At 43.0% G+C, this 24,148-nt stretch overlaps 1 protein-coding gene across 1 annotated transcript in view; it reads right to left on the bottom strand.

Moving 5' to 3' along the window:
* Positions 1-6,934, bottom strand: part of USP25 (ubiquitin specific peptidase 25) — an 89,961-nt gene extending 83,027 nt beyond the window's left edge. Inside the window, exon 1 of the mRNA XM_082279257.1 lies at positions 6,762-6,934. Within this exon, the coding sequence (XP_082135383.1) occupies positions 6,762-6,806 (45 nt within the window). The 5' untranslated portion in view covers positions 6,807-6,934. The remainder of the gene's footprint in view (positions 1-6,761) is intronic.
* Between the last annotated feature and the right edge of the window lie 17,214 nt (positions 6,935-24,148).

Below are 24,148 nucleotides of genomic sequence, written 5' to 3'. Positions count from 1 at the left end.
CCCAGAAGATAGAGCCCTGTGAGCATCAGCAGGAGTCAGCACACCCCCACAGCCACTCCAGAACACAGGCTGGTGTACTCGCCTCAAATACTGAGGCAGGCGAGGTGTAACCCTCTGCAGCCAAGAGACACTTTATCCACTTCTGAAAAATGGGGTGGTAACAGAGCACAAAGGTGGTATGGACAGGACCATTCAAAAAAGTTTCATGAAAATTTTCCACTAAGGGTCTGTAGAGCTCTTAGTCAATTCCAGGTTTTGAAGTCCTACAGAAATCTAGCAATAAAGAAATTAAACCCTGCAATACAGTATGAGAGAGCAAATTGCAGTGCTGGAAGAAAGTAACATTTCAGATGGTCACCACAGCACACACTGCTCCCCATTTTACCTGAAAGTTTGGCTGAGGTGTGCAGGCACAATACAGCTTATGATAACATCTATATTCAGCACAGTATTAAAGTAAGGTAACAGGGAAAAATCTGACATGTGCTGTCCAGAACACACTGTGTTGCCAAATTAAGAGATACAAGTGTTCACCAAGTACAGCAAGAAATGGCATCTGCCTACCTGAGGAAACAGGAAAAACTATTTCCTTTTGCTTGGCACAAAGCCTGAGTTTGTACTGTCATGCAAGGAATGCTCTGCAGGAAGACATACCACCACCTCACCTCACCACCTCAACACTAAAGCCTCACAGCTTTAGTATGTCTCCCTTTTTTAAATAATAAAAAAGATGAGCTTATAGAAAACTTTCAACTTGCATAGTTTTGCATGCAACCAACTCCTGTGATTCACAGTATCAGCTTTTCCCTATTAATTATGCTTGACCACTCATGGACCAGAACATTGGACATATAGTCCCAAAGGGAACGGAGGGAGCTTTCATCCCATGTGTCACACACTCAGCTCCCTGGCAGAAGTCACACGTGAGTGACATTACTTTCACTCCACCACTGAAACTGAACCCATGCTCAGTCCAGTCTGATATTTTCCACTCTTGGCAGATGCTGACTTCTTTAACAGCACCCCAACTGATAAAGTGTAATCATTAGCCAACAGAAGCCACCTCTATTTCATGATGTGAATAAAAGACTGAACTCTTCCCTGAATTCATAAAATCCTTCTGAAATACACTGTCACAACAGCCTCTCCTACATTACTCACCTAACACTCTTAACTTGTGATTTGAATCGTGATACTACACTGCTACCCCAGGCAGGAGTCAACAGGCCCCTGCTGAGAACCTGAATTCCCTCAATTTAAAGGTGTCTATCCACTGACTCAAGACCATCCCATTGGTAACTTAGTCACCCGGGTGTGATGGGGAAGTTTAACAAAGCCAGCTAAAAAAAACCCAAGCAAACAAAGAAACAAAAAACAACTATACAAAATAAAAACAACACACACACAACCCTTCACTGTGATTCAAGGCAACCTTTACCCACTTTAAAATAATTGCAGTGGTTATCACAAGAGAACTAGAAAGTGAAAGCACTCAGGATACTTTCATTTCCAAGAAAATCTGCTCCCACACCTGCGGCTTTTCTAGTCAGAGGAAGTAGAAAAGACTTTTCTCTCTCAGTCAGGTCCCAGCAACTCCCACACACCCACCCCCCTCAGATTTTTAAGAGCTCTGTTCCATAACAAGTACACAAAATCAATTTAAAAAAAAACCAAAAACACAACCAACTAAACAAAACCAAAAATTCAGCCCTTTAAAGGAATTTTTTCCTACACAAAAACATGTAGCTCTTAAGCTTTTTGTTTACTTTTTATGCTAAGGAATACCAGGAATGTCACATTTGACTCCTAGCTTTTGCCAGATGATCAGCTGGGAATTGCAAATCAGTATCTTCACTACAGAAAGTGAAAAGCAATATTAATATATCTTTAGGCACCTCTGGGCACCTCAATAATCCCCCCATCACTGGCACTGCCAGCAATGGCTGTGAGGGGGTCACTGGTGCAGCTCCCCAGACAACTCCTGGCACAGGTGAGGGTCAGAGACCTCCCTGCTGGTTCTGCAAAAATCTCAGCCCATCCTGAAAAGGCATCTCTCAAGTCTACTGGGGCCTCAGGTTGATTCACTAACCTGGCCACTTGGCCCCCAGCACCTGGGACATCCCTCAACCTCACCATTCACATCACTGGAGCTGTGGAGCCAGCTTCTCAGGGACTGAAAAACTGGGCCAGGTTCTTCGGCAAGGAAGAAAAGAAGATTTAGCCAGAAACAGAACAGAAATCCCATCTTTTATTCTACTTTTCCTTCCCCTTCAGTTACCCAAGTCCACAAACACCAGCTGATCTCACAGAATTAAGGAGATGCCAGCCACAATGTATCTTCTCAGGCACAGGAGTGTAAGAAAAGCAACTGTTCACTTATCCTTCCACTTATCTTTATGAAGCACTTTAAGAAATGGAAATACTTTTCTATTTTAAGATATGGGTAATTTGTTTTTTTGACCTTTTCATAGAAGCTGATGGGTTTTATCATCTTTTATTGCTGCTGCTCATAGTAGCTGTGAATACAGTTATCCTAAAAATACTGGGGGCAGGGTGTGGGGGGAATGTGTGTTAATTATTTACTAAAGATATTTTAAAATAATATTACAAAATGTTACCAGGAATATCTATAAAGTTTACACTTTCATATTCTGAAGCAATATTTTTCTTTCGAGGTGTGGACTGAACATACTTAAAGACATTATTTCAGATAAATTCTAATGATAGTACTATACTTGTAAACTCCTGCAACCACAACCGAAACCATTACTGAATTTCTGTGAAGGGTTTTCTGAAAGCAAAAAGTTTTAAACTGCTGTTAAAGGTTTCATAAGGTTGCTGATTCATATAATGTTGTACCAATAAACACAACCCTCCAAGATTCAGCAGGCTTGCATAGACACCAAACAACAACAAAAAAAAAGACAAAAAGACAAAAGAAACAAAACTAACCATGCACACCTCCACCCACTCCCACCAAAAATCCATCAGAACAGTCACAAAACCAGGAAGCATTCAGCAGACCAGTTTGATGAGGACTTTCAAAATTACTCTGAGTAACTGGCCCTTGCACCTTGCTCTAACTTTCAGAAATACCAACAGGAATCTGCATCAAAGGTGTAACTATAAGTATTATAAAGTTTTTTGATAAGAACTCTTTTCTTAAATACAGAACAAGGTGTGTTTGCAAATTACTTGGTAGTTGGTGTAAACACCTTCAGTGTTGTTATTCTCCTCATCCTGGCCAAAGATGAAGTAAAGCTCTGGGTACCAGCACTGGCAGCTGTAACTCCCCATATTCGAGCCCTCCATTCACGGAGCCCGGCTGCCACACAGTGCAAACACAGACAGCTTCCCATTCATGGGGAGATGCATAACCCATCCTCATTCCATGACCCAGGGGCTATTTCTAAGGTGCAGAAGGACACCTGCACGTTGGTCACAGGAAAGAGTGGCTCTGGCCTTGTGATGAGAGAGCGAGTCTTCAGCCCCTTGGATCCACCAGGCAACAATACAGAGATTTTAAAGGTTTGAATTTTAAATCCTTGGAAGGTTGCCACCTATTAAGATGGGGAAAAAAGAGTACACAGCTCCCAAGATACCTTCCTTGCGTACCAAGTGCTCAGTAGATACTTTGCAATCACTTCCTGCCATTCAGGGCTGCATCATGTCAATTGGTGGAGACAGGCGACTCTATCATCCTCTGCATGAAGTGGTTGTTGCTTTCAGCAAAGAAAAACACTCAGTGCCATGTTATTAGATAAATTTTTAAATAATAAGTACATCAAAATCATGGGACGAGCAGAGTAGAAACACACATGAGCTAGCACAATTTTCACTTTTTTACCCCAAAAAAAGAGCAAGAGAGATGAATTTAGTATCAGACCTTGCTTTAAGCCAGGCATTATTTCAAGTGGTAAATATCCTTAAAAGTTTGTGCTTCTTTCAGAAAAAGAAAAATGAGCTGAGTTGACACACCTAACTTTACTATTCCTGAGTTTACACTGCCAATGCACTGCTGAATTACAGGTCTGAAATAACAGTGGGTGTGGGAAACCAAAGAACAGATATAACAGCCTTTAAATTCATGTATCAACCAAATGTCAGGCTCTCCCCGAAAGCTGTAGAACTTGATAACACACATTGCTGAGAGGCCAGCTAAGTGCCAGCAATTAAAACCCAGCTTCTTCAATCTGCTGGTCCGAGATGACCATCACAGTAATTATCAGAGCTGAGACAATGCTGAAACACGTTTGACCTCCCCACATCGTAACTTCCAGTTACCAGAAAAATCACCATTCACCCAGCCCCTGAACCCACTGTGTAGGGGACACTGGCCGAGGGAAGGGTCTGCACACCATGAGAACTGTTAACTGATTACTGTGAACATTACCTATAACTTCCAGACACCAAATGATGTCAGAGAAGCACACAAGGGCCATGAGCAACAAGAATATTATGATTCATTATCTGCTTCAGGACATAAATGACAAGTTTTAACTAAGGGTCAAGATGACCAGTAGAGATGAAAGAAAACCTTCTTTTAACCTGATGAAGCTGCTTTAACTATACAATAAACTAAAGATAGCTTCAGTGGGAAATGGGCTGTTTGTAGTTGGAGCATTCATTAATACAAACCTAGATCTCCAAGTGCTGGTGAAGTTTGACACACACTTCCTGTATGACAGTAAGAAAACATCTAATGAACAATGTTGGGAACCACAGTTCTGAATAAGGTATGCTGATGACTCAGGCATCTCTTGTAAACCTAATATATTTCTGCTTGTATGTGGTTTCTTCACACTAACAGAAAACAATTGCAACAAACTTTGAGGTCTCCAGAACAAACTCCCTTATTTGTGGAGATTGGAATTCTCCTCTTTCAAGAGGAGACAATGAGTTAGTGCTATGGTAGCCTCTCCACCTTTCATCCATGCATCAGCCCACTGCACCTTCACGATTTGCCTTCTTACAGGCAAATACCTGATCAATGTCAAAGTTTGTCATCCAATTAGCTAGTCATTAGTCTCGCTAAGCAATGAGATACTCACTTTGGAGTCAAAAAAAGCTTTTTTGCAAGGTACTCTCAAGATCTGCCTTTCCCTCATTCCCTAAATGCATGCAATTAGGGATAAAACAGGTAACAAACAATTTCAGATAATAATCAACAGAAATTAAAAAAAAAAAAATCCTGCCATGAAAAAACCTTGATATTTTATCCAGTTTCTCTAGACACTTGGAGAAGTGACCATCACCCGCATGCTGATTACAACTTCACAACTACTGCTAGCTTTATTTTTTACTGCAGCATGGATTACCTGGCATATAACTTAATCAATCTTCAACTTCCTTTTGGGCTTGTCCTTGATTTGAGTTCAAGTAATCCTCGCTCAAGTAATCCTGAACTACTGACCCACAACCAGTAGATTAGCTGAAAATTAAGGATTCTCCTAGTTTAGCTGAAAACTAACATTTCTCCTTCAGGATTATTGTCAGAAAGCACAAAAAGGCAGCACTGATCAGGGTCCACAATGCATCATGTAACAAAGTATCTGATGTGATTATTACGATTTATTAAGTGAACCACTGACAAGAGGTTTTGTAAAAGATAATCTTGCTCATGAAAGTTCAGATGCACAGCAGCAACATCAGTTTTCAAACACAGCAGACACATGTAGCAGCAAATCTGCTATATTAACCTGCGAGCACACCCCAGCTGAAAACACTGACAGAGGAACAAAATCAGTCTGTTCAGCCCTTACCTTCCTGCTGAAGCAGCCAAAATTGCTTCTAACTACTTCCAACTAGAAGAGCAGTCCTCGGCCAGACACGCCCTCCCTCCAAAAAAGCTTCTTAAATACGAATTGTACCACTTTAACCAATTATCCCTTAATCAGCACATTTCCACTGCCCACTCTTAGGGCTGCAGCCATTTAACTTCCACACCGACTATACCAAAGCATTATACACCTTTACCCCATAGCACTAAAACATTAATAAAAATCAGGGATGAGGCAACAGTCATACCACTAACCACAAGAGTTGCATTAACCTACAAGTTAGCTTTAAACCTTATTATTTTAAAAGCACTGCAATTTAATTTCAGACATTTCTCTTGACAGTTCAGTTCAAGCGAAGGACAGCTTTAGAAGGTATCTTTTTTTTTTTCCTTCTTTTGACAGAGAAACACTCTCCGTGCGTCCAGGCGCACAGTAAAAGCTTGGTAAGCGCCGTCATTCCCTTAACCCCGTTCCACGATGCACGTTAACACGAGTCCCTAAACCCGGCACTTTTTCACTCCAGCAGGAGCGCGTCACTCGCTGGAAATAGCGTTCACCTTTGGCAGGCGCGGATGCCGGCGCTGCAGGGTCACGCCGGGCATGTGCAGCATCTCCCCCCGGGCCCACGGGGGGCTCGGCCGGGACCCCGCGCTTCTCCTGCCCAGCCCCGATACCCCCGCTCTCCCCGGCAGTCTGCAAGCGCAACAGGCCCGCCCGGGGCCGCGGGGAGCGCGCCGGGGCTCTCCCGAGGGCAGTGCCAAGCCCGGGGCCGAGACGACCCGGGGCCGGGCCGGCGGAGGCCCCCGCTGCGGCTCCGCGGTCGCCGGAGCGGCGGGGCCCGGGCGAGGCCGCGGCGCGGGGAAGGCCCGGGAGAAGCTCGGCACGGGCACGAGCAGCGGCGGCGGTCGGAGCGGGCGCGGCCAGGCCCGGGCGCGGCGGGGACGCGGAGCCGCTCCAGGCCGGGCCCCGCCGGAGACTCACCTTGGCGGCGCCGCCGGGCTGCAGCACGTTCTGCTCCACCGTCATGGCCCCCGCGCGGCTCCCGGCGGCGCCCCGGGCTCGGCGGGTGTCGGCGGCGCCGTGCGGCGGCGGCTGGGCCGGGCCCGGGCTGGGCGAGCGGGGCGGGAGGCGGGGCGGGAGGGGGAGCCCGAGTCACCGCCCGGCGGGGGGGGCAGCGCAGCCCCGCTCCGGCCCCGCTGCCACTCCCGGAGCGCCGAGCGCCGCCCTCGGCCCGGCTGCGGCTCCCGGCGGCGCCGCCCCGCGCACCTGCCCCGGGCGCAACCCCCGTCCGGCCCCTTCCCCGCCCCGTCACACCGCCCGCCTCCATCTTGAGAGCTCCCGGCGGGAGCGGGGCGGCTCCGTCGGGTCCCCGCGGCCGCCCCGCTCCTCCCCCGGGAAGGGCTCCGCGTCCTTCGCCGGATGCAGGGGCGGCCCCGCCGCGTCCCCGCGGAAGGCGAAGTTTGCCCCGCTGTGGGCGAACCGAGAGCAGCTCAGACCGGCGCCGCTCTCCAGGGGATCGCCAGCGATTTCTGAGCGGTTCCAGCGCTGTCGCTGCTCGTAGCGACAACAAACCATATCACCAAATAAATCAGAGAATCAAAGGATGGTTCGGGTTGGAAGGGACCTCTAGAGATCACCCGCCCCAACCTCTTGTCAAGGCGAGGTCACCATGAGCAGGTGACACAGGAACGTGTCCAAGTGGGTTTGCAGTGTCTCCAGAGAGGGAGACTCCACGCCCTCCCTGGGCGGCTGTTCCAGTGCTCTGCCACCCTCAACGGAAAAAAGTTCTTCCTCGTCTTGAGATGTTTTAGTTTATGGCCACTGCTCCTTGCCCTGTCACTGGGCACCACTGAAAAGAGTCTGGCACCATCCTCTTGGCACCCACCTTTGAGATACTTGTATGCATTAATGAGATCCCCTCTCAGCCTTCTCCAGACTAACCAGGCCCAGCTCTTCTCATAAGAGAGATGCTCCAGACCCTTATCACCTTTGTGGCCTCTGCTGGACCCTCGCCAGGAGCTCCTTGATGAGCCCATAACTAGACACAGTAATGGTGCAACCTAAAGTTTTAGGTCTTCCCCTTCCCTGAGGTTTGGCTGGGTTTGACTGGGTGGGCTGTGAGGTGATGGTGTTCAGCATTCACGTCATTAATGTATGTGGAGGGTAGCAGGTCTTGGCAGCCCACAGTGAATTTTGGCACCACAGATAAACAGTATTAGGGAAGAGATTGTCTCTCTGTCACCCTGCTCTGGGGTGTCAAGGAAAGGATGAGAAAGGACTCTGCTTTGGGCATCAGCATAGGCAGGGCAGAGAGACTCGGCTGGCCAAAACACATTTGACCAGAAGCAGGTGAAAGGCAGCAGAGAAGCCCACCTAACATTTTGAATGCCTGCCCAATGCATGGTACCTGTGTCCCAGCTACATTTCCAAGGCTGGCGAAGCTGTCTGTAGGAAAAGCTGAGGAGAGCAGCACGGTTCTGAGAGCCCCGAGTACCTAAAAAACATGAGCTGGGAGCCTAATGCAACAAAATGAATTGTGGCTGCTGCTTGTCTGTCACGCACAGCCTTTATGACTCTGTAATTCAAGGCCCTCCTCTCCCCACAGTAGAGTATGGATCTTTTTAAAACGGAGGTTATCAGGTAATAACATCACTGGCAGATCCTGGACTTTAGGTAAAACACGAGCACAGCTCATGACAACCTGCAACCACTGCTTTATTTCACTGTAGCTTCTGTGCAGCAGGTGTTGCAATGTGATCAATATTTGCACTCCTCAGGTTTGTTGCTCACAGATTGTATCAGTTCTAATGTTTTTTGCCTTTTATGCTGCAATATGTGAGGCGATTTTTAAAATTAATGTTCCCAAAGAATTTATTGTGCAAAAGACAAGAGAGTATGCAGATAATATAATGAGATCAGAAATGGCTTTAAATTGCTTTTCTGGAGATAGGAGCGGAAATTCTCTCTGCTCAGACTGATGGCTACATGTAAGAAAGACAACAGTAGCAGCTTGGGGCTTTTTTAAAAAAAGTTTTCTGTAGCAGTTGTGCAGGAGCGCTAGCCCAATTCCTCTGTCCTCTTCCAATATATAACCATGCTTTTCCTTATACATTTTTACAGCTTCTTCACTGTGTTTTTGACATGTTCTACGTTCAGATAATTTTCATCAAAACTATTCATTATTTACATTATTTGAAAATATTATAAACAAATTAGCATTTAAATGAAATACATTTGTCTTGCAATATTTTTTCAAGTGTTTTCACTGTTTCATTTAATAGCTTTCCTATGTCCAAAAATAAAATGTGTCCGAAAAGAAAGAATAAATCGTATGTTTTGTTCAATTCTCTTAACATCAGGATAGGATGACAAAGTATCACCTTCCATTAAATTCCCCTCCCCCAATAAAATTATCACTTTTAAGGGCTCCCACTTCCTAACTTTCTTTAAAATAAAAAAAGGCTGAGCAATCCAATCCTGAGACAGTGATTTGCCATTGAAATACATAATCTGAACCACAGCCATGCAAATTAGGATTCTGTCGTACTTATGGTGCTGCTGGGAACCACAGGGAGCAGATTTCCCTGTTCTGTTTGCAGCACAAGCTCTGTATGAAGTAGATTGAGCACAAGACTGGAATTTGTACCTCATCAGAAAACACTAATGCTTTTCTCAGGGCCACAGTTTAGGAAGAGCTCTTGACTTGATGCTACTAATACTCCTTACCATCCCTTAATATCTTAATTATATATATATATACATATATATATGCATATTTCTGCAGAAGTTTGTCAGGTTTCCCCTTAGTTGCACCTCAGCTTTTAACAATACTACAGGGTTTGGCTGTTACCAGACATGATTTTATTGTTAAACAATTGGTGACACGTTGCACAACCACTGCCTCCAGCTGCTTGGTCCCCTGAGCAAGGCTCCCCCTGTCTGCACGTCCTCCTCACCAGCAGTGCTGGAGAAGTGATTCACCTGAAATACAAGCACAGGCTCCCCTCCCCCCTAAACTGGTTGTTTTCTTCTGCTAGATCAGTTCCCCAAAATGGTTCACTGACTGGCTGCAGGAACAGCTGTGCTGGCCCAGAAGAGAGGGTGACAAAGGCTCAGCGATGGTATCCATCAAGTTTCATTTCACCAATCTCTCAAATCAGTAAGTGATCGTGCCTTCCTGATATGCACACTGCCACTTGGAGGGAAAGCCTGTGCCTGCTCACAGGAATCCTTGTTTTCCCATTTTTGAAAAGAGCAGCCAAAACATCAGCCAACCACAAAACACTTCAGCACATGTTTTATTGTATACAAAGACCATGTACAACAAGAAATAGCTCATTATTTCCCTCCATTTTCAATAGACTTGGGTTTGTCTTTAATTAAGTGCAACATTTATTTAGCGCTTTAATTAGACTATGGCTGCATAAGTTACAGCTGGGGAAGTACAAGTCAGGGCTTCTTGGTTTTCTTTTCCCAAATGTGTAACCTGCTATACTGGGGATGAGAAAGCACTGCTTCAAAAAGCGCAGTGAATGCTACAAACGCACATTCTGTAATTAAGCCTGGACAAGAGCTGCCCTGGATTCACATTTATAAACCCCATCTCGGCTCACTTTCACTTAGGCCTTTTGGCTCTGCAGTAAATAGTTCAGCCAACTGACAAAACCACGGCCATTCCAGCAGCTTTTATAGCACAACACTTTTGAAATCATCATTTGGCAATTACTCTCTGTGTCACTGGTAACCATTCAAACGTTGCTTTGGCACTGCAAAACCTCCTGGTGGTTATTACCCAAGGGAGCCAAAACAAAAACTAACGAAAGCTGTAACACAGGAAAGAGAGCTATTGTCATCTGAAAGCCTTTTGAAAAGTAAAACTAAAATGACGTGAATGTAGGTTTTGTTGCTCTACAAAACACAACTTCATATTCCATTGTTAATCGATCTTAAATTGAAGGTCCCTGACCTTCCAATTGCTTTCTGACGGCAGATGTCTATTCACGTGCCTTCTTAAAGTCAGGTACTACATTCAAAATAAAAATTCCCAGATTTAAAACCTTGACTTCATGTAACTGCAGCTGAATTTCACTGAATTTATGGATTTTGAAAGAACCTTTAAAGTGCCCTTTTTACCCTAGCCATCTTCACATTTTATTTACTTTCTTGACCACCCTTGCACATTGATCATATTATTTCACACAGTTTTCCTGAGAGGCCATAACAGTATGAGGCTGAAAGCAATTTAGAGCTCAGCAATGACTACTAGTCCTTCCAGTAGGCATTAGCCACTGTTTGTCAAGGAGTAGAAAGTTACAGAGCTGTTTCCAAAATACTTCTTTCTGTCATTTAAATAAGCATGTTTCACAACAAATCACTATTTCCACTGAATTCATTTTAAGCAAAATAATAATTAACATTCCCCCTGGTTTGGACTTTACCTAGTGATTACTTCTGATGTTTATTTTCAAACTATTTGAGCTCAAACATTTATAACTTTTAGCACCATAAATGTGTAACTGTCGTATTCAAGGTCTAAACAATTTATTTTGGATTACAAAGCAATCAAGTCAGTTCTATGTATTTTTTTTCCCCTATTCTTACTTTGCATGTATTTTTTCAAGTGGCAAACTTCCTGTTCTTCTCTTCCATTCAATTTCTCAGTCATTTCTTGCTTTTTGTTGAAGCAAATGCTCGCTGACCGTGATGACAACCTATCACAACTCCCGGATGAGATTCCCATACATGCAGTCATGTAAATGCATGCTGCACTCTTCCTTAAATAAATAATGACACATGATTGCTTTCTTAGCCAATGACCATACATTTGATGGTCTATGTGGATAAACAGGGTTGTTCTCCATCAGGATCCTGTAGTCCACACATAAAACTAGGAGTCAAAACTGACAGGACTAGTACAAAATTCCCATATTTTGCTTCTGTCATTTTGTATGCCCTTCTTTCTAGTTACCCATAATCTGCTACTCAAAGAAATGAAAGGCCCCAGACCACTGTAGTGCATAATTTCACATAGGTTTCAGGTACTGAGTTCTCAGGGTGATATTAAAATACCTCAGCTAGTTACCCAAGTTCCCTGTCCTAGGTATGGAATGGCCTTGGATGCTTCAAGCTGGGATCCACAACAACCAGCAACCTACGACCTGCTAAATTGCTGAGGGAGACACGTGCCTAATATCCTACCCCTGCTACGGACAGGGAAGATACTTCTGAATGGGTGGAAAGATGCTTTACATAGGGATTCATGTTTCACAACTAAAGCTTAATGATCCTTGCTCAGGTCCAACCACCCCATGTCCTTATCACAGCCTGGTCTCCAGCCTCCTTGTCTGGCCACTCCTCTGGAATGAGGGGAATGTGGACACCAAACCCCTGCTAGTGTAGGAGGGAGCAGAACTCAAGGGACAGTAAATACGAGGAGCTTAAGTAAGGAACAAACATCATTACTGCCTTCCTCAGTGGCTGTATTTTTAAATGAAGAACCCAAGGCTCTGCATGCCATGTTGATTCACCCCATCAGCATGCTCGGAGCTCAGCTATCAAGTGCTCTCTGGGAAGATGAACTGGGGAATACCACTGCTTCCCTTTTAGGGAATGTTCCTAGGTATTCAGCCCTGGCAGGGTTGAAGCACACACACAGAAAGAGCTTCCTCAGCACTTAGGAAACTTTTCTGATGACAATTTGTTTGTTTAAAAATTTAGATGGGAGTTTGCCTTTTTTTGTGGGGAGGGATTTTTTCCCTTATAAATCTTAATTTTCAGTTGACCTGGCTGTAGACAGGCAGTTTTCTATAGACCATGGTGAGCAAGTTGCATTGTATTCATACCAAAAAAAAGTTAAGGAAAGATCAGGCAGTCCCTCACAAATGACTATGACTTCCATAGCAGGATTTAATTACAGCTTTTTCTTTTTTTTTTTCCCCAAGAAAGGATTTTAATAGGATCTTATAGGATTTTTATAGCCTAAAATTTTCATGCCCTCAGCCTATTTAAATATATTTTTTTTAACTTAATAGCTCTCAGTCTGGATCACACGAAGCTACTGAGTAAACGGTATAGAAATTTCCTCAAAAGGAACTGAGTGTTTACATTTTTGCATTCCCTGAGTGGTTTTCTCTCTTTTATATCCAGTCATGGGACAAAATGTCCTTCATTTTCTTGATTAAGTGCCAGTTTGGTTTGTATCTTATTACTGACTGTACCATATTATATGTAAAAAATCAAGTAATACAAAATGTTACTGAGGTTTGCATGGTCAGGCTCACACCATCGTGTATTTTTTACCTGCATGTAGAAACTAAATGCTTTCTAAAATATATTTTGGCAGAAATGAATGTGTTCTGCATGTTACTTCAACGACCCATGGTGTCTCACCACATTTACTGTCTTCAACAATAGCAGTTTTATAAGGCAGAAGGCATAAGAGAAAACAAAAAAGGGTTTTGTTTTCTTCTCATGGTTTTAACCAGCAAGCCTACTTCACCTAAATGGTACAGAAGAATGCTGACAGTTGCAGACCATTTCAGCTGACATACTTGACTTGGTTTATTTGAATGTAGTGTTCACCTGAGTGATTAAAAAGTTATTGTTCTAATAATTAATTCTGGGGAGGTTACCTACCAGAAAGAAAGCAAAAGGAAGTTTTTAATCAATATATAATAGCACTTTAAGATCCCTTTATTGCCGTTAACCCTCTTAGAGATGCATTGAGGGTGGTTGTGGCTGTTGTCAGTGGCTGCTCTAGAAACAGCTGTCAGACAACCTCCAAATGAATGTGCAACTTTACTCTTTGTGTATTCACATGGGGAACAGTATTGGGCTCCAAGAGTACACTTGGCACCACAAAATCTGTCACTTTATATATTCTAATGAGATTTCCAGTCCCCCTTGTCCTGAGAAGAGCAACTGAAAGCAAAGTCATTTAATATGTTCAACATTTAAAGCTGATCTTGTCTACAGATTTCACTGTGACTCTTCCTCATCACGTTTGGTATATAAAAATGAAACCCACCTAATAGTAAAGTCAGCTTAGTGACCTTTACTACTACAGTATCAGGCACAGCACATGCAAAGCCTTTAAATGTAAAAACACGGACAGCTGGGGTGAAACATAAGATTGAAAGGATGACACATTAGCTAAACAGGAGCCTGAGGAGATGAGACAGGGTCATAAATTGCATTAGTCATACTGTTTGAGAAATGATCTCCAGTGGCACTTGCTTCTCAGTGGTGACTTTCATTGATGATCTTTAGTATTCACTGGTAAAACTCTATTCAGCTTCTTACACTATTACACATTTGGTACACGTTTCCAAGGAAAACCATCCTCGGGGTAAGCTTTGCTGCCATGGAACTGAATGTGCAGAAGGCGGGGAGTGCTACACTAGCTAGGACTCCGTGCTGAACAGCTAAAGCAAGGGTTATCTCTGGAGAGGGAGAATCCATGGCTTTAAAAGGAGACAGGAACTGAGGTGGTGACATCAGGCAGTGCTTTTGGGGAACCTGGGAGCAGCAGCCTCCTCAGAAACACTGCGTACAGATTGACAGCAGGAGCTGCTCGGAACAGCAGTTCATGCATGTTTCATTGAGGCACACTACACATGGGCACACTTTGCAATTTAAAATAAGCTCAATATAGTATTGAAGAGAGTCAATGAAAAAAGAAAAACTCCAAAGGCAAAAACCTAAGGGAAGTGTTTGTTATAAAAATAGACAAAATTGAGACAATAAAATTGTTCATCACGTAAAAAGGATGGGGACTGATTATCTAAGCATGAAGGCAGAGACAGAGAAGGCTTATTATTAGTAGCTGGTCAGCATTACAGGGAGGTAAAGCTTCATACACTTAGTTTAGTTGTCCATGTAGAAATGTGGGCAAAGATGTTCATTCTGAGGGCTCTACTTTTATTAACCAAGGCTGGGACATGGAATGCCTAAACAGAGCTCAGGGATGGCAAAGCATTAACTGCAGGAGGACACAATCACAAGGAGGGACTGTGGGGAAAACCACACACTATGAGGGCAAGCAGCTCTCTACACCAGGTTAGGCAGGTGACTGGTGTGGAAGCTGTGCAGAGTGCAGCATGGGAAGTGGCCAGGACACAGTGTCCCACCACACTGGGAGCCTTTGCAAATACACCTCCATGGCCTGTCAAAAAGTCACAATGCTGCACTGGAAATACGAGTTTCACACACATGGTGACAGAGCAAGGGAAACAGGACAAGAGACTCAGGACTCCCCATCCCACAAACTGTGCATCTATAGTAAGGTGAGAAGTTCAGGTAAACACATCTTTATGATATGGGAGTTTTGTTGCTGTTGTTGTTGTTTGTTTTCTTCAGCTACATGATAAAAAAAATTCAAATTGTTCTTTATTCTAGTGGACTCTGGTCACCACAGAGGAGAGATGTGGATCAATGTAATAGACAAATTCAACATCTTTGTGTAAGGTTCTTTGATTCAAAGGGTGTATTTACTAATTCACACAATGACATGAGTTTGGATCTTCACTAGGTGAATTCAGTGGAAGGAAAACTTTGGCTCCAGGATCTTTACTTTAAGACCAGGTTTTATGGACTGTAGAGCCAATTTTGACTCAAGTGGTCATGGATTTGAGGACTCATCTAGAAAGCCCCTAGATGAAGGCATCTATTTCCTCAGAATCAGTGTTGAAAGGCCCTAGATTAAGGTATTTTCTCAGGACCAGTGTCACTTCTTCTGATATATTCAATTTTGATCCATTCTTCATGCTTGCTATACTTTTTAAAGTGATCTAAACTTAGGTTCATGAATGCTATGTCTTTACTGACAGTCACATCCCTAAGACTTTCACAGATGACCAGGAGAACTTACAAAGGCCAATAGAGACTCAACTTTCAAAACCACTACTACCCCTTCTGTGTAGTGGAGCTTGGACCCCAGCTTGTCGCTCAGACTGCAGGGTAGCACTCTGCCTATGTCAAGAGTTAGTAGTCATTTCCTTCTTGTCTGCTTACAATTGCAAATATTTCAAAACAGAAGAGTCTTCCGCTTTTTAGCCCTTCTAGACAGACACCCTTATGACAGACCAGGAAAAGACAAACTAGGGAAGTAGATGGCATCAACCCATCTATTATTACTACTTAGAAAGTTGCAACACCTTCTGGTTCTGACACAGCTATCACTGCACCTGCGCCAACACGTCTAAAACCCTTTCCATGGACTGTTCTGGAACCTTTCAAAACCCAGGCAGTACAAAGCCAGCTAGGTCGTTGCACCAGCTAGATAATGGACATCTGGGTTCACAACCTATATAACCTTGTCTCCTGCTCTTCAAGGCAGTTTCACTCTGAACCACAAGCTGTATCTTTAGTCCAGCTCTCTGAGGAGGCTGCGTGAAGAAAATGCACCATGGTACAAGAGCAGGCAGCACATATGAACTGACACGGCTGAAACAGTCCTGCTCTTTCTGGGTCTGCAGCAAAGCTGCAACCCGATGCCACAAGACCAATTCTACTTGCCAGGAAACACAGAAAAGAGGGTAATTTGGAGAAAACCATAACTATCAGGGTTGTTGCTAGTACAAAAGTTACTGCTTGTGCCTGAGTTTAAGGTGAGAAATTAATGCCTGCTTTGGTAACATCTGAGACATCTAATGCTGGATTTTTTACCTTGCCAAGTGGAAAGCTGCAGCAAAACTACTGTCATATTGCCACACATGGAGGTACTTCTACCTTCTCCTGTAATTCCTCTTTACTGTTTCAACTTGGAAGAGTAGAAACTCTTAGTAGTGAAAAACAAAACAAAACAAAAAATCACCACATTAAAGAATTCATTTTACTAGGATAGATTAACTTGTAATTGAAGACTCCAGCTATTGCATGACTGTGGCAATAGTTTGTTTGAAAAGACTGTCTTTTTTGAACGTGTGCATATGTTATGTTGCCATTTAGGTGGCGCCGCTTTTTGCATAAAATTTACTTTGCATAATTACAGGCAGTTTTGCAAAATATATATTTGAAATCTTTGGTGCTTGCTTACCACGTATTTTTTCATTTGCTTGAGAATGTTTGTCATAAATATCTGTTGTCTGTTATATGGGGCAAAGAATTGACCTCTGAAATACCATGGAAAAAAGTCTGGAAGTCTTTGCAAACTCATGAATTATTTCCTTCTTCTGTTTCTAGGCCCTCCACAGTTTGCTATCACATGTTTGCCAGGGAAAACCATCCCCGCAGAAAAGCAGCTGCTGGCGCTGTGTGTACATGACTCAGATGCAAAGTCCAGCAATTTTCTTTAAAGTGCTGACAAAAGCTGGTTTGGGCCAAGAAAGAAGACTTTGTACTGAGACACGTGCAGGTGCTCCACCCCTCCAGGCCAGCTGTGGCAGGGACAGGACAGACGAAACAGCTGGAGGGGTTCTGCCTCTTAACAACCTCAGCGTGATTTGCAAGGCTGTCCCTGTGCTCGTCCCCTGGGCTACAGGAGTGGCTAAACTGCTTTGTTCAAGGAATAAACACAAGTGTTATGAATAACAGGGTACCTGTGTGACAGGTGAAGTAAACTGGGGATTTCTCTCATTTCTAAGTAGAGTAATTCAGTGGGAAAATTCCAGTCAATTGAGTTCAGAGCATTCAGTTCACAAAACCTCCAGGTGTGGTGGCATTCTGTTGAATCCAGGGTAGAAGTGAAACCTTTCCATGGTTACTGCGGACAACTGAAAGCAAAAACTGGCCCTCATGTTCTGCATTTCTGAGTCAGAGCCACCAGCTGTAGCCTGGGTGATGGAAACCCTCTGCAGACAGCTCACGGCACAAAACATGGGATGTGCCCGCTTTGTGGGCTTCAAGGGGAGCCAGGGTAAGTTTGCTGGCTTGTATGGGGCACAAGGAAGGGAGGTAAGCACAAAGGCCATCAGATGTGGGATATGTGGGGTATTAACAGAGAGACATAACAGAGAAGGAAAATTATGATCTAACATACTGCAAGTCATTCTTAGGATCCAGCAAGACTTTCATGTTCAGATTTCTATTTCACAGACGTTTCTCTCCTTCCCATTTCTTTAGATGCCAAAAATGTCTATTATTTCCTCCATGTTTTGTTCTCCATTTCCCCTTTCCCTGTGCATTGTTTCTTCCTGTTTTCTGAGTATTTGCAAAACTCAATTCAAAACCAGTCTTTTTTCCTAAGTACCAGGTTGTAAAATACAGGAGCCAATTGTTGCTCACTCTCACTGGTGTAAAGATAGATCTAAAATTGAACTAAAAATGTTGAATGGCTGAGCTTTTTTCATGTACAGACAAATCTCATTATAAAACTGTAAAGAAGAATTATCCTGCTGTCCTTCCGAGATACATAGTTTAATTAATACTGGATATATTTAGTTTCCAGAGTGCCTCTCCCACACACAAAAGCCATGGTAAAACAGGAATATTCAGTTGCTGCATAATGGGAGGACATTTATAAAAACAAAGCTGCATTAAGCAAAGCATTGTTCATTTAGATGGATGAGTTGCGAGATGTAATTAACTTTAATGTGAACTTGCACACATTACATGTATGACTAAGAACCCATACAAATACCTAAATTAGATTTTTAACTTGACTGTGCAGAGTTTGCAACCTGATTGTTTTGGTAGACATTCCAGGCCTGGTTTTACTAGTCTGTTAGGTGTACAACTCCTTGGCTTACAACAGCTCTGCATGGTGTACAAGGGAGGTGTTATCTGCATTCCTTCATATGACTAAGTTACACTGCCATGAATCTGCTGTATGCAAATTAAGATGAAGGACAAGATTCTTGATTCCACCTACAAGAAGGAGTAACTCATTTGAACAGAGAAGTAATTCAGACATAGCTTGAAGGGCATTTTGAACTAGCACAGACATGCTCATTTGGTGACAAATACTCCTCTAAGGTCTACACACTCCTCCTACATGGTCTCCTACATAGGACTCTAGCTAATTAATTTGTCAGACTATATTTCTACTTCAATTTACAGAGTAATGAGAAATACATGGATGTGACACAAGAAAAATCTGTTTCAACAGGAAATTGGTCAAAATCCCCAGAGGAAAAAAAAATCTGGCCAGTAGATGGTTATTACACTTGGTGGGTGTTGTAGTCAAAGCCTGGTGCAATGCTCATTGCACAGCAACTAGTTGCAAAGTACTAGTCCTTTTTATTCCATGTTTGAATTTCCACATAGCAGGAAGAGCTAGTGAATGGGCTCTGCTTGGTTCACACTAAAAGCTTCTGCCTCTGCCAACACTTCTCCCAGTTATGAAGGTGGTCTTTTCTTTATAACAAGTTTCCCAGCTTTCTGCTGCCAGCCCTGGCCAGCTCCCAGTGAGACCTACCTTGCAGCACTCCATGGTGACATGTGAGATGTGGTAACAGCCTATCTGACATGTTCTTTAGGCTCCAAAGGTAATACCCAGTTTTAAATATACAGAAGTTTAACCCCAGCCAGCACCTAAGCACTGCACAGCCACGTGCTCCCTCCCCCTCAGTGGGATGGGGGAGAGAATCAGAAGGGTAAAAGTGAGAACACTTGTGGTTTGAGATAAAGACAGTTTAATGGGGAAAGCAAAAGCCATGTGCACAAGCAAAGCAAAACAAGAAATTCAGTCACCACTGCCCATGGGCAGGTGTCCAGCCATCCCCAGGAACACTGGGCTCCATCACATGAAACTTGGCAAGACAAAACACCATCACTCCAAACATTTCCCCTTCCTCCTGCACAACAGCAACCTACACTTCAGGTAACTGAGAGCCTTATGCTTTGCAAAAGTGTAATTAGTCTGAGACCATTGATATTTACACCTTAGGAAAATCTCTTCACCCAGTTTTCAGAGAAGGGCACAACTAAGCTTCAGTGCTGAGGCACCATTTTGAGGAACATGTGGAACAGGGCTTCCACACAACGTTCAAGCCGTCCCCACTAAAACAAGCAGGTGGCTCAGGAGATCTTAATCCACTTGCAATTGTGAGTTGACATTTAAGAATCTTCTCTCTCTTTAAAACCATCAATCAAAAGTATTTACAGAATCATGACTCATGATTCTATGAATCCAAAGTATTTGCAGATTTAGGAAATTGTCACTAAACAGACCTGGCCGGGAACTGAATTTTCTGTTTCACAGAAATTTTTTTCTCCCAATTTCAATTTTTTCCCATTTAAACCCAATATATTTTGTTGTTCTGATGTTGCAAGACATTTCCTAGAGTTTAGATTTCTTTTATTATTTTAAATAACAAATTTCACATAAAAAAAATTTACATGGTCAAAATATTCTTTGCTGGACTTTTTAATGCTTTATCAGTTCTCCTTTGAACAGACTTATATCAACTTAGCATATTTTTCAAAGCATTTCAATTTTGACAGAAATAATGCTGCGTTAAGAAAAAGAGTCTCTGAAAAAGATACACTAAATATCCCATCTGCTGTACTCATCATACACTTTTCTATTTCTTTCCCTAAATTTACAGTTCCTAGATAGATTCGTGAGCACTCAGAACAGAGACACGAAAATGATAGCAGTCATTCTGGAAAGCTTTAGTTCAAGATTATTTTATGGCTTCATCAGTTATTTCTTTAAAGATATTCTTGGTAATATTGCTCTAGTAGCTATTTATATCTGAATGAGAAATGCCAGGGGAAAAAAAAATAGCCCAGCTGTGCTTGAGAAAATGTTTTAATCCATAGCAGCTTAGAGAGCCACTGCAGAGCAGTGACCCACTGAAAGGAATCACTAAGAAGCTTCTTCCCCTCCCTTCAACTCTTTTCCTTATGAGAGTAGGTTTTTAAAGCCCTCATTACAAGACAGAAATATTGGAGGTCTTTTACATGTGTGTCTTGGGGTGACTTATGATATGTATCTCCTATCACCAATTGTACCATAAGAGCTACTCTTGGATACAGGCACACCTCTGCTTAGCTCTGTAAACCTCACACCCTTTCCATTCAGCCTGTACATCAGAACATTAGGTTCCATCTCTGTGGGGAGGGTGGCAGTGAAGCTCCTGATGCAGCATTTCTTAATCAATAAACTAAATTCGTGAGATGACTTGAATCAAGGAGCTCTAAAACCATCACCATTTTGCACATATTCACTGCTCCTTTAAAGGACTAATGGTTTGACTTGTGACTTGCATTTTAGCTTGAGGAGTGGCAGATCATTTTTTGACTTGGTCCAGGGATTAGACATTCAGAATATACTGGAAATCTCTCAACTTACCCAACTCAATTAAAAAAGATGCAGGTACAGCATTTATGTAGTGTTTTGACAGGTTTTATTTTCTGCTTAAGTGATTCAGTTTCCCCTGGATACATATGGCCCTCTCTTTGTTATGCAGAATTGGAACTGCACAGAAAGAAGATGAGGTTATTGGTTATTGGCTAAGTTGCAATACATTCATTAAACCAGTAATTTCAAATAGCCTTCAATAAATGAAATGTTCCTTAAGTAAAACCTGATTCTCAACTACTTTAAACATTAGGCTACCAGGCTAAATGAGAAGAAAAAGACCCGTAGTATCTATTAATAAAAATAAACACTGGTGACAGCAAAAGCAACTGCACAGCCATTACAGTCAGAAGAGAGAGTAACCTTCTGATTTCTGTAACCACCAAAGTTTCAGAATCAAGGAAGTTTTATATGTCTCAATTGCTGTAGACGAGCTGAGCAATTTTATCAGGTGAGAATGATGAATACTAAACAATCCAGCAATGAATTTCAAGATCCAGATGCTTAAAACATTCTGAGTAAAAGTTTAATAAAAAGTAAGAAAATGGAGCAGCGCAGTGCAAAAGAACATCAAATTGCAGGACTTTCATCACAGAGATGCAAGAGGTCAATGCCCACCTAGAGAATTGTCTAAATCAGTCAATGCACCTTGAAGTCTCCTGGTGACTCCCCTGAAGCCCAGTTTTTGGTTCATCCAAAACTGTGAAGTTTTGAATATCTGAATCCAGGCTATGGGTGAATATGCACCCACAACTTCAAACAACTGAGCAACTCCATTCTCATAAATCCAGGTGACCAGGCTCCTCATGGGCAGCCTGAGACAGCTGTGGGGACAGCACGTGGCACAGCAGAGGAGCTGCAGTGCTGGAGCATGTTTCTGAGACCACTGTTCATGTGCAAAGGCACAGTAAGTGCTTTCCAAATGCAGGCATTATCACCCACAGCTGACAACCACAATTGGAACAAAGCATTAGTCAGAACTTAATGCCACGTAATTTGCTTGCTGTAGCAAGAAGACCTTGCCCCAAAATGTCAGATACTTCATCTACAATATTTTTGAAAAACAAAGGACAGGTGTAACAAGAAACTGTAAAGAGAAGAGAAAGGATGGACTGATATTCCAAACAAAAGGTGGCTGAACTGGTGGCCCAAAATTCAGGTACTGGGCTCACAAGATGTTCCAGCTCACCATCCTTTTTTCTGCAGCAGCTCTGGAGGAGACAGGGCACAACAGCGGGTGAAATTGGCACCTCCCTCTGCATCTGTGCATGGCAGCCTGTCAGGAAAGCCCCCCAGCAAGCCTCCAGCACTGAAAATCTGGGACCACCAAGGCACATCCACCCCTTACATACTGCAGAGGATGTCTGAGACAGTTTTCCCTCTCCACTTCCTCTCCTCTCTCCCACAAGCCCCCCGTGAAGGGTGGCACAGAATATCTGAGATACACTTCTGATCAGGAATTCCCTGTGAGATCCACTTCCTCTCTGTGAACTGTAGAGGGTGTCCTTGGAAATTAAAATCTGAATTTTGTTGACCAAAATTAGTGACTGTAGAGGGATTCTATGTGGAACAGGGGCATATGATACCCCAGGAAAGATTGGACAACCCAGGGCTGCTGAGGAAAAACCCCTGAACTGGCCCCTGGCTGCAGGCAAGCCTGGATAACACCTGGCTGCAGACAGCCTTGAAAGTCCTTGGCAGAGTTATACACTGGTCCGCTCTCCCATGGATTCGGGGCTGTCTAGAGGGACGAGGGCGTGAATCTTTGCAAAGTAGATAAAAGCTTGTATAGGTAAACGATAAAGGGGAGAACGATGCTCAAATCGTATTGGTGTCTGTGTCATTTATCTGGCCAGCTCTCCACACTCGGGACCACCCCCCTCCCCCCACTAAAAGTGACCTACAGCGAGGGAAAGTGAAGTCCTTATCCTTTCCTCAAAGCATTTCCCTTGGGCAAAGTAGACAATTTTTTAAGTTTTTTTTTAAAAAAAGTGTTTCTTATAAATCAGTATTTGATATTCAGCCAAATACATTTACATAATTTCCAAAAACATTGAAGAAACAATACCTTCTATTAATAGGAATGAAAGGCAGAAGCAAGCCCGAATCTCCAAGTTAAACTACAAGTTCTGATCACTTCTGGAGTTTTGTGGTGACACTGTACCTCTTCAGTGAACAATTATCTCTGCCAATGCTAATAAAATGGTTTAAAAATTATTTAAGCTATTCTTTAATATTTGATCTGTAGATGTTCCATTGTGTATCATCTCTGTTTAGGAGAGGTTATAAATCAAATGAAATTTACTAAAAAATCCAAACTATGATGGTAAGCCAGTTTTTAAATACTATCATGGCTCTAGTGTATTACTCTCCACAGAGGACAGAGGCTATAGTGAGACGGCTGTTAAAAGCATCTTTGTTTATTGTTAACCAGTGAACTTAGCAGGGGGAGGGATTCCTGTCACAAGGCAGGATATAAGAAAGGAAAAATAACAGTGTATTTCTGTTGTTGTCTTTACTCTGTAATATTCTGGATAATCCAAGTAGTCGATGATGCTATTTTCTTGGCAGCAGAACAAGGAGCTATTGTAATTAGGAGAGGGCCAGGCCATATTCACGTGAAGCAGCTTTCTGAAACACTACAGCAACATTCAAGGTTGGGATAGAAGACTGCGGAGAAAGCCCGAACAAGGAAGAACAGAACTGGACATGCTGATATCTCCAGGTTTCTCATGGGCAAAGTCTGGCAATGACACTCACTACTCCCACATATTGTGTGCTCTGAAGCTGTGACGATGTTACAACTCAGAGCAGGACAAGATGCGAGACCAGCCACGTCTAATCCTGCCCTCTGCATAAACCCCATGAGACAATGTGGTGGCAAGGCTGGGCCTTCACTGCCTCTACAACAACTCTTTAATTAACACGCAGGGAAAAAGGCAGTCACCTTGCTGAAATATGGTATAAGGAGGAATCAATGGGATATATTTATTTCCCAGCAGTCAGACACTGCAGATACATCTCTCTTTTCTCATTATTGCCTCTGTCCCCTCCCTCTCCTAAAATGACGGCATTTGTGAAACATCAGTTGCCAGGTTTCTCTGTAACTACAATGTTAAAATTG

Source organism: Coloeus monedula (assembly GCF_965178545.1).
Source record: "Coloeus monedula genome assembly, chromosome: 3".
Classification (NCBI taxonomy): domain Eukaryota; kingdom Metazoa; phylum Chordata; class Aves; order Passeriformes; family Corvidae; genus Coloeus; species Coloeus monedula.
The sequence above is the reverse complement of the archived record's forward strand: the minus strand, read 5'-3'. Positions and strand labels throughout refer to the sequence as shown.